At 40.5% G+C, this 15,000-nt stretch overlaps 1 protein-coding gene across 1 annotated transcript in view; it reads right to left on the bottom strand.

The window, feature by feature from the left end:
- Nucleotides 1-5,519: 5,519 nt before the first annotated feature.
- Nucleotides 5,520-15,000, bottom strand: part of LOC104522679 (ectonucleotide pyrophosphatase/phosphodiesterase family member 2-like) — a gene marked incomplete at its 3' end in the record, with an annotated part of 14,848 nt that continues 5,367 nt past the window's right edge. The window contains exons 3-8 of the mRNA XM_010165041.1: nucleotides 13,739-13,894; nucleotides 11,460-11,585; nucleotides 9,364-9,424; nucleotides 8,022-8,119; nucleotides 6,831-6,910; nucleotides 5,520-5,639 (exon numbers count right to left, since the gene is read on the bottom strand). Coding sequence (XP_010163343.1) covers nucleotides 5,520-5,639; nucleotides 6,831-6,910; nucleotides 8,022-8,119; nucleotides 9,364-9,424; nucleotides 11,460-11,585; nucleotides 13,739-13,894 — 641 coding nt within the window. The remainder of the gene's footprint in view (nucleotides 5,640-6,830; nucleotides 6,911-8,021; nucleotides 8,120-9,363; nucleotides 9,425-11,459; nucleotides 11,586-13,738; nucleotides 13,895-15,000) is intronic.

Raw genomic sequence — 15,000 nt, 5'->3', positions numbered from 1 at the left:
GGTTAGCCAGACCCTGTACTGGCTAGGTAAAATTAGACAACAGACTAGAGCAGCTGATAGGAGCACATAAATTTCGCTAGTACCCTATAGGATAGCAACTGTAGTAGAAGAGCATGTCAAACTGCTACTGCAGCCTAATCACCAGTGAACAGCTCTCACCACCTTTAAAGTCAATTCGTTGTCTTTCAAGGCAGACTTCAAGCCATGGCTTTTGCAGGTTAACATGAGTCTACACTGTCAGTCAATGTAGGATAGAAAAAAAAAAGTTGGCTGATGCTCACTCAACCTGGTCCATTGAAGATAATCAAAATTAAGAAGGGAATAATGGTTGCTGTTCCATTTCCTCTCTGTTGGTTACAGTAACAGTCTTAAAGTTAATTAATCCTAGATGTTCCAGTACTGAGCACTTAATGCAATGTATTACATTCTATGGCTGGTCACATCTGTTCAGGTCACTTATTATAAAGTTTGCTATGTTAGGCATTGTGAGGTCAGTACCATTTGTAAGCTTATGTAATCTATTTGCCATATGTAAATACATTGGTTTTAACTGTTAATATGTTAGAAATTTATAGTCACCTGTTTAACTAAGTCAGATGTGCACCCCTGTTTTGCATATGGGAAAAGTCTTCTTGCATTGCGAGCTGTGTAAAGGCCATATTTCTGAATTAATTTGCTTAAGCAGAGGGGAGGGGAATAATTTTTTTTTTTAAAATAAATATTAATAACTCTACCTCCATACCATGCCACAGGAATTAGAGAATATCTAACTTTTCCAATGCAGAAAGACCAGTTGAATTATGGACACACAGATTCAACCCTAGTACGCTGGCAAATGTCCCAAGAATTGGTATACATTATTTTCTAGATGTATATGAAACATATGCTGTAAGTTGAACTACTGGCATTTTTATGTCCTTTGTGTTGAATGTCTACAATTCTTCCATTTTATTTATGAATAAAGATAGACAGGCTAAGCAATAGTTTAGGTGGCAATGTCATACAGAATGCAGACCCAAATTCTCCGTTCTTCTGACTGCTAGACGTGTTTGCACACTGATACTACATACAGAGCTATTCAAGATAGCTATAGAATTGTCTATGAAAACCTGTACAGAAAGTGGGGCACCTCCCTACTTTTAATCTTCCATGAATAATAATAAAATAATAAATAAATAATAAAATAAGAGCCCATAACTTTGGAAAGGCTGCCCTGTATTTGCTGCACTATTAAAGGACAAGCAATAGCAAACCTTAGGTCAGAGCTGATGGGAGGGATGTTTCTGAAGTCCAGCCCTTGGACTAAGTTGTGCAAACATGCTCCCACTCATCAACCAGGGAAGGAGATTCATGTCAGGAGCAGAGGAAGCATGTACACCCAGAGCAGTGGAGAGCTGGTAATGCATGAATGGGAAATCCCTTCCATTCTTTCCCTTCCACACAAAGGTGGGAAAGGGAAAATCACTGCATTTCTCAGGTAAAGAAACATGGACAAGATTGGTGCAAGCATGCAGAGTTAATACTAGGGTGGTGCCAAATGTCACACTCCAGCACCATTCACAATCTGTCCTGCCAACAAGGTAAAACATAGAGTAGCCCCTTCCACACCTTACTCTTTAACGGGCCGCAAATGATCTTACAACCTTGACAACTAAGAACTGCCTTCTTGCCCAGACAGAAGACTTTGGTACAAGGAGCCTATTAAATAATTAGACAGACTCAAAGAGCCCTGTTGTTTGTTCATGGCTCAAGCTAGACAAAGGGAAATACTTCTAAAAAGGCAATTATAGACATGCTTCCTTCTGCTTCTCCCACCAATCAACAAGGTGATTGCAAAGTGTGTTCAGGACAAAAAGGCAGATGACCGCTTTCTGCAGAGCCTGGGTCCCTCAGATGTAACTATCCTGCCAGCGCTTAGGGTGACTAGCAAGAAAATGAAAAGTTCTTTCTGTAATCATTAGGTGGTCAAAATCAACAAAATTATAGTAAACAGGAGAGCAAAATGGTTTTATCCCAAAGATTGAGATAGAATATGAAATTTAAATAAAATCAGGAATATGCAGTTAAGATGTGTAGCGATGATGCCTAGTGTCTACAGACACTCCTTGCAGACTGTAAAGACAGCTTCACAACATGCTGTCACTTACCTAGGACAGTCATGTCCCTTTTTAAGGATTATATCAGCAACTCAAGCTGGGCCCTTTCTGAGGGTTGTATTCTCTTTAAAAGGTTAATACTGAAAATAAAAGCTTCATACAAGGTGCCCTAAACAACTTTCAATAGTTTTATAAAAAGATATTTCTGAAGAGAGAGGCATCTTTGAAGCCAAACTCAGATCCAAGCTGGGTTCCCTTCTGAAGGAGCCTCTCTGTCCCCATTAACCACAGACCAACACTTTTATACCTGTCATCTTCTGACCTTGCGGAGGCCGATGGATTATTTCTAAGAATCATGAAAGATCACTAAAACAAAGCAATGTATTGTCTGTCTTGTAAGCTTAAACTCACTACATCAAATTAAGACATGGAAAACTACTGCTTAACAGAAGCCAAATGCAGCTGGGGCCTAATTTAGTCCTTAAGGTTACTTGGGATGAAAACAGAGTCTCAGTGTCATGAAAAATGAGCAGTAAATTTAGTTTCCCCGTTGGGAGCACGGGTCCTGATGCTCACCATTTTTGTCAGATGCTGTAGCAATACAAGAAGTGGTTTTGTTGCTGTTTCCTGTCAAACAAACACTTTTGTTTTGAAAACAAGATGGTTTTAAGCTTATATAATAAATCAAGGTTATATACAAAATCAGAAGACTGGATTTCAGGAAGTCCCACAACCAGGTACAGCACCTCAAAACTTTTTCAGACTACCTTCCCCCTCTTTTCTCCTTTTCCTAATGCTCCTAATTTCCTGATTTTAAATTAGTTTCTTGTAATTCCTGGTGTAGAAACATTAAGCCGCTCATCTGCCAAATCCCACTGATGTCCATGGTAATCTGGCTGCTTCCCAGCAAGATGCTGAGTATTAGAACAAGTAATTTATTTTTTTTTGAAAGAAAGAAAGAAAAAAAAAAAAGAAAGAAAACACACCCAAACCCACACATTTTAACAAAGTCATATATAATAGTCTTGCTCAGTTTCCATGAGCAAGAAAGTATTTCAGAAATTATCGACATTAAATTACATTCTCTTCTAGGTAGTTTTAGCTGTAATATGAGGCTGGGGGTCCCAGACATTTTTTTCTGCCTTCCTGGGCAGAAAAATATTAATTTCCAATTCTGTGCAAACCAAGTACCACTGACTTTTTTGAGTACTCCAGTTTGAGACCCAGAATCTAAAAAGGAACTAGATGAATATGTGATATGACAGACAAGACTTCTGTGATATGCAGACCAGATTTCCCTTCCTCCTCCCTTAGTTTTACTGTCTTGGCTTTCAATACCCAGCTATTTTTGGCAGTCTGCATCAGTGCAATATTTAGAAAAAATTATAAAATGCATTAGAAAGGGACCGTATCTAATACATATACAGATAGAGATAACTTAGATAATAATGGCCACTCTATCAGGTTCACCAAACCAACAGGTTTCCCTCATATTAAGCATGTGGAGATTGAATTATAACCCTTCCTCTATGCACTTATTTTCAGTTCTCCAAAGACATTTCCAGTTTATTACATTATTTGTGTGCTTTTCCTTTTTAATACTTTTTCAGATCAGCTGCTTTATTTTCTCATCCTTACGTGTGCATGCAACACCTCCCCCATCCTCTGAGGTTTTCATCCAGCATATGGTCATCCACTGTTGTGCAACTTCCTTGAACTCTTCTCAGCTGAGATTTTTCATGACCCTTGTTTTCAGTCCAGAAAAACTTTTATTCTCTGGAGCAGCATAGGTGTTTCTAATGGATGAATGTGGGAATTGCCAATATTCCCAACTCAACACAACAGATAATCAAGTATTTATAGAGCTACATTGTACTTTAAAAATATCATAGTTTAAAAATAGATACATTTGTACAGTCCCCAGTAATTAGCTACTCACTAACTCCTACCTAATTGTGATTAAGGCAAGATATACAATTAAATTTAAAATGCATAATGAAATTACAGCTGCTTAACAAGTTGTCACACAGCTCGATGCCCAACTGCAGCAGACACAGTTTGTTAGCTGTGTGGCTCTGGCTGTACCTGAGATGGAGGAAGAGGTTGCCTGCCACCACCCTTTCACTGCTCCTAGTTTTGATCCTGCTTCTTTGCTCACACCTAGGAAGATAATAGCCAGGCGCGTTCCTCACCCTCTCCTCTTCACACAACCCATGATAAAAGCTAACTCAGGTCATAGCTGAGCGAGGGAGTGACTATGCATACTGTTATGCTGACAAATTTTACAAGAGCACAAATACCTCACTTTGGCTCAGCTACAGCCAGACACATCTGTCTGTCACACATCTGCCTGCAGCTCTAAATTGTCTTGTCTTGCATGTATTGCAGACTAAAACCACATGCAGACAAGTAACACACACGCTTGTTAAGCCTAAAACTTCTTTTAGTCTCTTGGGATATTTCTGTCTTAAGAGATTTAGCGGGTGACACTGATCACTTTAGCAAACAGCAATGATAGATTATGGTGTTCCCAAACCCCTTCCAATCTCCTTATGTCTATCATCCCACTCTTTTGTGGGGTTAACTGATCAGGGAGCTTTTGAACTATAGTTCCCTAAGCAATCAGCACAATCAAACGTGCACACACCTTGGTTGCTTGCACATAAAACTTATTAGTTGAACTTAAACCCACTTTTGTTGGCAAAGGAAGCCACCACAGCATGCACTAATAGGGGAAAGTACAGCAGAAGCGAGGGGACTTTCTTAGCTGTAGTAAAACAGAATACTTTGAAGGAGGCCATTTCCTTGCCCAGAATAAGGATTCAGAGCTAGAGAAACCACCAAGTCCAACACTAATCTAAGACAGAGGACCTAGTTCAGCCACCTCTGCTCTGCTTGAGGCAGAAATTAATTCACGAACTTCTACAGCCTCTGCAGCAAGTCGGGTAACAACGATCGCTTGTGGGCTTAACAAATGATAATTATGAAGTTGTGCCATGCTACGTTGACAGAACATTAATACTAAAACTGCCACAAGAACATTACTGGGATGAAAACCTGAGAAACCCATAATGAAAAGGAAACATTATGCCACGGTGACGAAAATATAGTAATTTGTGTTATACTGCTGCCTAAAGTGAGGTTTTTTTCTAGCCACCTCTAATTTGTACTTATCAATGCAAGCACCTTCCATAATCAATGGTTTTATTATTCTGAAAAGCAAAAGCCAACTCAAAATGTTACATTAAATTGATAGACACAGGGCCAGCTGGGGGGGGGCGAGGAGGGCAGGGAAGGGGAGATTAGGTACAAATTGTTCACAGATGTATTTTTTTAATTATTATTATTGGCTATGTTCCACAGCACAAGGGGAGGGGAGAGAGGAGGGAGAAGGGAGGGAACAGGAGGGAATCTGAAACTTACTGGTTGACCTCCCCACCATCTGTGATTGAATTTCTCTCGCCCTCGAAGACTGAAGCTGGCATCAAACACTGGGTCATACATCGAATTGCCAACGATTCCATGTGATTCAGGATAGAGTCCCTTTGTGCAAAAGTAGATTAATTAGTAAAACCGTGATGCACACAAATCCAGTTCTTCATAGCTATCTACAAATCCCACTAAATTATTTTTAAATGGGTATGTTTGTAACTGCACACCAGAAAACATTTTAACTTTAAGATAAGTACATTTAAAACTGGCTGTAATAATCAAAGCAGTAGGAGATGACTGAATTGTGCTAAAAAGCATACAAACTCCTGTTACTCAATACTTTATAGTATTTTCACACTGGTTAAAAGTTAGTTTGAGGCTATCTAAAGTAAGCAAAAATTTATGAAAACAAGACTGATTTGAACTTTCAGTTCCTCTTCATGAATTCCCTTCATGAAACAGTGATTCGTTCTCTGGTTGCAAGAGTAACACTTTGCATTTCCTTTTTATAATGTTTTATCTTCACCAGAGCCTCTGTGAGATAAGAGTTATTTCCAAGAAAAAAAACAAGGCAATATAAAGTCATGGCTTTATATAACAATTTCTCCAGCAGGAAAAGGTAATTTAAGAGGTTTCTGCTCTTCTCCCTTTCTCTTGGCCCTCTCACATCCCCTGCTCATTGTTTGTCCATTCCCTCCTTTCTCTTCCCATTCAACATTTATGCAGAGGATGCAGGAAAAAGGGGGACAAAAAATTGCAGCTGCAGGTATGAAGTCCCTTAGCCCAGCTTTGGGAGCACTGTCACACTGGAGCGAGTGCATCCCAGGGTGGGGACAGCCTGGCCACCAGCTGTGTGCTGGAGTGCAGAAGCAATGGTTCGTTTTACTGCAGGGCCAGCACAGCATCCAGACACGCTCAGCAGCTGTAAACTGTTAAGTCAGCTGCTAAATCAGCCCCACGGACTTCAGCTACTCCAACGAAGGAACAACTGCTGGTTGTATTCTGGGTAAGATTTCAGGGGTGGTTTTTTCCCCCCTAGAGGAACTGTGACCTGTAATTACACAGCAGTTCAAATAACTGCAAAAGCAAGCATAAGAAAACACAGGAAAGCTGTAACAGAGTGTATAATGGTGAGATACAGTTTATCACAGAACTTCAAAATAGTGAAGAAAATAGTTAACTGAAGGCCAAAAAGGATGGACAGCGAAGCAGTTTTCTTTTTAAAAAATCTTGCTTCCCACAATCCACATTTCTACTGCAATGTAACATTTTATCATTAAAAAATCCTTCCCAGAAACTTACAGTAGCAAGGGTGTACAAGTTGGGGAAGGTTTTTGTAGGGTAGACAGGTCTCATGTAGGGAGAATGTGTTCCACAAGATCCTGAAAAATCAATAGGGAATGCAAACATTAGGAAGTGAAGCTCTTAGACATGGAAAACAAAAACAGGGGAAGTCATTTACTGTGAGTCAAAATGCTGCAGAAACTGGTTAAATTTTAACCGATTTAAATGAACATTCTGCTGCTAAACATTGGCAGGTATTCTCACAAGCCAGTAGTAAATCCACTCATGCACTCTTCATACTTCAAAATAAACAACTGAAATAATGCAGCCAGAGGACTACAGAACCAGCTACATCTCCATAGATTGTTTTCCTTTCTGAGTTAGCCTCCTCCCAGAGTCCAGAGTCATTGGAAGTATCTTGCTAAGTAAAACAACATGAGAAAACACAGGCTAATTTTAAGTGATTAATGTACTAAAGCTGCAGTTTCACAATGGGCTTTGGCCACAGCTCCACAGATGGCTACACAAATATGAGGGCCAGCACACACAGAGAAAAAAAAATACACCAAACACAAACACCTTTCAAGGGCGTGGGCACACACAGAAACAGCTGTAAGATACCGAGAAGCTCAACTATGCATCGCATCCAGTGCTCCACAAGCACAGGTGGTGAGTGGAGCTACCTCAGAGATGAGTGCAAGGCTGCTCATCACTGGGGCACTTCCTCAGCCACTTATCATACATTCACTGAAGCTCCTGTACCCACTTACCCCTACCTTCAACATTTTTTTAATCAAGTGGAACATTTTGCGGGCACCTCCCAACTAGCCTATAAGAGTGCATGATACATCTCATGTACTGAAGATGCATTTTTTTTCTTGACAAAACCATATGAAGGTCACCAGTTCTGAGCAGAGTTCCCCAAAGCAGCAGCTCTCTCCCCACACTCTCATTGTTGTGCACTGCTTTAGCCAGGGTACTTTCAAGCCACCAGCTGATACCATCTAAACCAAAGGAGACTTCTGCCACTTCACTTTCATGGGAAAAGACTTAGTCTTTGTTAGATCTTTCATGTCAGAGGAGCCCTGTGTTTGGCACAGCCCTTCTACCCACAGCTCCATGCTCACTTCTGTAGCTCAATGAATGATGATGATAACTGGGCTGCAAGAAATTGTCTCTCGTTTATTGTAAGAAAACAGATGTACTCACTCAGCTTTTCAATATTGGGCATGACCTTGTTCCCTTTCTTCATATATGATGCACGGAAACCATCAACAGAGAAGATTATCAAAGGAGGACGAACAAAGCTAAAAGCAAAAGCAGCAGGAACATAAGGCAGCATTTCAAAATTATTTAAAAAAAAATTATTTCCACTTGCTCACTGAGACTCCAGAGAACCTGAAGTACAGCTACTGCATATGCTGTATGTTGACAATTTTTTTGTTTACTTAACAGATCAGCACAAACTGACAATCTTCACACTTAGTAATATCCAGTGTTCACTCACAGTCAGTGAAAGGGCTGAGCTCCAATATAAAAGACATCTTTCCTGAGCAGCTAAAAGCATATAGCCAAAAAAGGTAAGAGTTTATAGAAGGAGATGGAGAAGAAAAAAAATAAATATGCTTGAGTACCCACTCTAGTATACAATCTATAGGTAAAAACCACATCTCATGACAGCTGGTCTTCTCTCTTCACAAAAGTCCATGTAGCATTTTAAGTGAGCTCTGTGAGGCAGAGCTCATCCTCTCATACTGAAGATGACAGTATTTCATGTTGTTTTATTACATTTTTATTTACTGCTGCTGTTGGGAGTTGACCCTAAGCAGGCAGAGATGTGTCGTGGATGGACACAGCTGGGCTTTTAACGTTAGTCACTTGCTGCAGAGGTAAGCAGCCATCACTGTCACCAGGAGAAGTAGGGGCTCCTATCTCCTCCAAACTGTCCTCCTAATAGCACAGACTGAGCTGCAACCCAACGCAGCACCTGAGCAGACACTTACCGTTAAGGATAATAGAGAGTCAAATAGTTCCAAAACTGCTTACTTTCTCAGTGTTATTCACGTGCTCTAATACCTCACTAAGTCAAGTCTATATCCCATTGCAATTTAGAAATCCATTCCTTTAGGAAGATAACACTACAAGTACATTTTTTATTTTTTTTTTTTAAATGGCCTGAACTGTGCTCACATACAGCTTAACTTGAATTTTATTGAAACCAGAAAAACCTAAACCTTTCCATTAACTTCAAGGCATTTTGGTTACCTTCCCTATGGAGTAAGTAAAGCAGGAAAACCTGTCAGAAAGTGACCAAAGACCAAGAGTTCAAGCTCACATTTCATACACCACTACTCATCCAGTAGCTCAAAGGTATTACAATATTATCAGCTTAATTGTACACATAGTGAAGCACAGGGAAGCATCCAACCCACAGCCATTCAGGCTACCTGACAGGCCCAGCACAGAAATGTGATGCTCAGAGGTCCAAGGCAGAGCTAGGGACCATCGGTGTGGCTGCATTTGACTTTGCAGTTGTGTGTAAAACACTTACCCTGCTGGACATTCAGGAGCCTTTATCTCTTCACAGTCATCATCCACCCAGTGGGTTTCTCCTGCCAGAAAAGTCACATTGGAATTGAAATTAAAAAAAAAAAAAAAATCTGTGGACATAGCTACAGGTTTCACAGAAAGTGTCAAAAAAAAAAAATAAAGTCTAGTTCCAGTTAATGGGCTGACTTATCATACTTCCCATGAATAATAAGCAAGTCTTTTCACAAAGCTGAACAGATGATCTGGTTGTATTCTACTCAACAAGAATATCCAAACTAGCACTCCTAGAAGTAACTCTTAAAACTGGAGTTAAAAGTGTCCTTTTGACCACAGGAGACAGTGGTAACGCCTTAGGCACAGTAGTCATCTATTTTATTTTTTTTATTTTTGATCTGTCAAAAACAGGTAGTGCTGCTTCTGGCTGTGAATTCCCACCCTGCTCCTTACCAGCTCTGAGGTCTCCATGAGCTGATTCAGCTGGCTAAGGACACAAAATAAAATTCATTCTGGGGAAGAAAAACAACCCTAAATAGTTTCCAGCTGGTTTAGAGAGCTGATCAGCTCATGGATCAGGTGAGACTCAGACACAGCTAAAAAAAGCATTAATACTCTTTCAGAGCGAGATTAGTTAAAACTACTCTCTGTAATCAACTATTTTCTTACCGTTTTCACTGCTGAATGCTGACTATAGAGTGGCTATGACTTGCACTTTCACAGGTCAATTGAAAAACAAATTATTAGCTAATGAGGCTCCCTTCCTGAACCTGGAACTATTAAAGGAACTGCAGTCCAATTAAAAGAACAAAACAAAAAGCACCATAGAAAAGATTTGCAGGAAATGTGTCCTGCAGCAATTCCAACTGACCATGACAGGAGGTGGAGAAACAATTTCCAAGGAAAAAACCAAACCAAAACAAAACAAAAAAACCCCCACACTATCCTCAGATAGGCAAAGGCAGGAATAAAGAGGAAACGCTGTTCTCACATAAAGTTTGCTCCTGTCAGAGTGCCAAGGTCATTGAGATCATTTGTTATTAGCCAATTAAACAAATATTATGCACGTTAAAGCTGGAGGCATGTAAATTCCTCAGTCTTGATCCTTGTAAGAGGGAGCTCACAAAAAAGGCAGAATCTGAAAACTATACCAGTATTTAAGTGGTCTCAGCCTTGGGTTTCTTTGGGAAGGGGAAGAATATATGGGGACTTGCTGGAAGACGCATATTTCACTTGGATTCCCAACAGTAAAGCTCAAGTAAAGAAGAAAAAGCAATTTTCAGTGTATGGATCATATACAGTCGGCCAAAATAATGTGGAAGAAAAAATTTCAAACTGAAACCCTTCCACCGGTAAAGTTAATGAATGAAAATACTAAGAACTAGCCAAGATACAAAAGTGTAGCGCTCATTACCAGGGATAAGAAGACCTGCTCTGAATGGGAGAAACACTACACAAGCATGACACGCTCCAAAAAATCAGGGTAGAGGATTAAAATTAAGCCTTCTCAGCCCATTCAACCATCAACCACTGTAAGCCATACTGCAGCCATGTTGTGTCTAGAAGGTGGCATGGTCATCTGAAGCCTATGCCACCCATCCATGAATTACATCCCCTGTATTCTCACAACTCCTCTCCCACAAGAAACAAAGCCTACAGGTGTTAGGCCAAGTAGTTTGAGCAGAAACTTTTGTGTTGGGGGTGGAGAGAGGTCTTTGGCACAGAGATAACTTATCTAGGAATGCTCCATTCCTTCTGAGACCATCAGATATCTCCGCTTTCCCTGGGATGCAGACAAATGCATCTGAACACTTCTGTGTTTTGCTTTAAACTCTTCTTTATCCACTTACGCCTCTTTTCTTTCTATCAGTATCCCTACAAGAAAAGGCAATGTCCTCCTACCATCAACAAATTAGAAGTATTCACCTGCACTAGTGCCCAGAAAACCTACAAATGCAATTCCCCATTCTTACCCGCCCCGCCCCCAAAAATATTCAGACTGATACAAGGAGAGGGTTCCTTCTTTAGAAGAAAACTCTTCACCCAGAGGGCTTTCTTCTATCAGGTTTGGAAAGATAAGAGGTAGAAAGACCAAAGACTTACCTTTGCAAACGACTTGGTAATTAGTACAACAATCTCCTCTACTTAAGCAGTCTTCAGAGCAGTGACAAGCATTGTCATCATTCCTGGTTTCTCCACAGCGATCTTTGGTACATTCCCAGCCCCGAGCTAAAATATTCACGAGGTAAGCAAGAACGAGAGATTATAATCAAAACAAAAAGTACTCACTCAAGCCATAATGACAACACTCTAGTCGTTAAAGTTGGATGTAAAGTTTATGGCCTCATTTTAGCGATTTCAAGACCTCTGAAGTAGGCATGTCAACCAGAAACAAAAAGGACCCTTGTGTCTTTCAGGTGCAGGAGAGCTCCTTAACCCACACACACAAGTGCTTCTGCTACCCTCAGGTGTTGTACTCCAGGCTTTGTACAACCTGAATGCCAGAAAAAGTGTGGAAAGGAGAAGACAAGAAAGGATCTTGAAAGATAAATGGTGGAGCCTGGAGCAGAAGCTAAGAATTCTGGTGGTTTTGAGTAATTCATTCTTTTCCTCCCAACTATTCCAGTCGCCAGTTCAATCTATGGGGAAATAAGAGAAAGTTGAAAAGAGATTATGTAGATACCAATTGCTGATTTATTCCCATCAGTTCCACACCCACAGAGGGAGATATAGCACCAACTGCAAAGTTATGAGAACAAGAGCTGCTCTTCAAGGAAAAGCATGGCAGGCTGCTATAAAACAATCCGGCTCTTCTCATCTTGCCAACAAAGTTAGGATCTAAGGGCCTGGCTAAACTAGGGTGCTCTCTCAAGGGCAGTACATTGCTACACCTTGAAACAGGGCCTAAGGATGTAAGCATATGGTTTTCCACATCCTGGCCCAACCAACAAGAAACTTCAAAAAAATCAACTTTACGCAACATGCACCAAGTGAAAAAACACACCACATCAAAGTAATGACTTTTACCCCCTTTTCTCCTTCATTTGGGGCTTTTTTGTATAAATAATATTTACAGATGGTACTTGTGATAACTGCCTAAATAAACGCCTATGGGAGTATATGACAATTCACACGTCAATCTCAAGGGCTATGCAGGGATTCATACTTGTACATGGACATGATGCACTGCAGACAGGAGGCTGAGGAACTGAAAATCTGCCCTTTGGTAGCAAACATCTTGTATTGTACTGAAAGTCTTCAAAAAGAGCTTCTAATTCTGCAGTCATTTACATCAGGGGCTAAACAGCATCAGCCTAAAATTCATAAGTTTTTGGCTTGGAACCAAAGTAGTTTTTCGTACCAGATTAGCTCAGCATTTTTTGGTACCAAGCTATTAAAATAATATCATTATGAACAGAACTTAGGAAGTCAGTATTCTCAAGCATGGCACATCCATGGGCAATGATATTTTTAATCTCTAGACTTCTCTTCTGGCTGCTTAGTAAGTGTAATTATTCGATAAAGCTATAAAATGTTTAACAGCAAAAGTAGAAGACACCTGTGTCAACTTTGACCACTGTGCAAACACTCAAGGAGATGGGTACGACTTTAAATGCACTATGCTAAGAAGTAAAACATAACTCATGGCTCTCTGAAGTTTTCCTTGCCTATGACTCATGAAAAGAAAAAAGCAAAACAAAACAAAATCAAACCAAAAAGAAAATGAACCTAGTGCTGTATTTCCATCCCCCAGGGTCCAATGAATTGAAGTCAAACATTTTTACCAGTCTGCTATACGCATCCTGACATCTGGAAATCGGAGTCTGGGGGAAGGGTAACAAACCCAGCCTGTCACCTGCAGCTCTCTCCAAGAGGATCTGTACCACTTCAGTGCTCCCAGTTTCAGAGGTGCCTTTATGAGTAACCATAACACACAGTCCACAAGCAAGCATGAATTGCTCCAAAATTAAGTTATCACATGGAAGAAAAAGGACGGTTGACATGAAATGACCAACTTCCAGCCTTCACCATGGCTCTTTTCATTGTAACCTGGAGGTCAAACTGGTGCCTGAACACTGATTATTGCTTTTAACTGAGTAACAGAAGACCTACTTTTTATGTATTATGAATAGTACCCTGCTTTTTCTGCCCTGAAAACCATGGCTGAAGCCCAGCAGTGAGAAGCCATAAGGTGCCCATCCCTACCAATCCTTGCAAGGAAACATGGGCCACATATTGGGCTGAGCCAAGCCTGCCTGGCAAGGTGAGGTGCAGAGGAGATGCATGTTATAGCAGGGAGCGCTGGTTTATCATGGCAGGTTCCCTGGCACAAGCCAGGCATCAGCAGCACTCGGTGGTGCAGGACAGGAGACCCATCGTACCTGTCTTTAAGCACAGCTCATCAAAGTCGAAGCAGCAGCTGTTGTAGCTCTTGCACAGGTTGTCACAGCGGCAGCCAGGAGGCTCTGCCTCTTGAAGTTCAAAGCATCTGTTTTTGCAGGAGCCAGAGGTACTGATCCAGGGGGAATCTGACAGGACTGTGTGGAACAAGAAACAGGGCAACATCTGTCAGGCTGGCCATGGTGGGACAGGCAGCTCAGCCTCAAGCCACTCGGATGAGCAAAACCTCAGCTGCCTGCTATGGGGAAAGGAAGGGAGCAGGGAGAGGAGAAGGTTGCTTGAAGAAATAAAACCAAAACCAAACCAACAAATTCTAAAAAGGTTGCTCTTTCTGGGGAGGAGGGGAAAAAAAAAAAAAAAAGAGGAAGCAGCTTGCTATGATAATGTCCTGCAAAGAATCAGCCCTGTCTTCACCTCTGTAACAATCAAGAGATCATTAGCAGAAATGTATTGAAGTCTCCAAGGCCCCATTCCAGGAGTTGCAGCTATTCCTCAGAAGCAGGCCTTTGTTTTCAGAAACCAAGTGACATTTTCATGGCTGGCTGGGCAGTTTGCATAGGAAAGGACTGCAATTAATCTACATGCAGTCAGCAGAACTTGGTTTGCTATACTGGAAGACACCATATCAATGTCAAGCGTGAAAGAAAACTGTAAGATGCTCTATAAACTAATGAAGAGACAAATCAAGGCTTTTTGGTGGGCTTCTGCAGAGCATTAAATTATAAAAATAAATTCAAAAGTATGTAAGAAAGCAATATATTTGGTGTGTATAAATCAATGCAGGACTGCCAGTTGAAAACCATGAATAATGTATTAGACTTCAATAATCTGTTTATTAGTAAGGGCTCTTACTGTCAAAGCTGATAAGAATTTCTCTGCTCTTTAGACAAAACTTAGTATTTTATACACTTCATATACTTCATACATTTTATGTTTTTTCCTATAAGAGAATCTTACATAGCAGCTTATATGAAGCAGGAAAATTGTGTGCTACTCTCCAGGGTTAATTGTATTTTATGAAATAAAATAATAAATGTATGTTATTCTTTAAAAACAGAGGTGTTCCAAGGAAAATTTCACAATGCCTTTTGTTCCTTGAGGGACCTATTAAAATTAAGCCTTTGAAATTATCTTGGGGTTTGTTTTCTTTTAGACCATGGTTTGGTTTTGGTTTTGGCAAATCCCACCATGTTAGCAGTAAGATTTTAAGAGGGTTGATGCAATGACACTTTTGGGAAACAGT

This window comes from Antrostomus carolinensis, unplaced genomic scaffold (assembly GCF_000700745.2).
Source record: "Antrostomus carolinensis isolate BGI_N321 unplaced genomic scaffold, ASM70074v2 scaffold22963, whole genome shotgun sequence".
Taxonomy (NCBI): Eukaryota; Metazoa; Chordata; class Aves; order Caprimulgiformes; family Caprimulgidae; genus Antrostomus; species Antrostomus carolinensis.
This window is presented reverse-complemented; position numbering and strand designations above follow the sequence as displayed.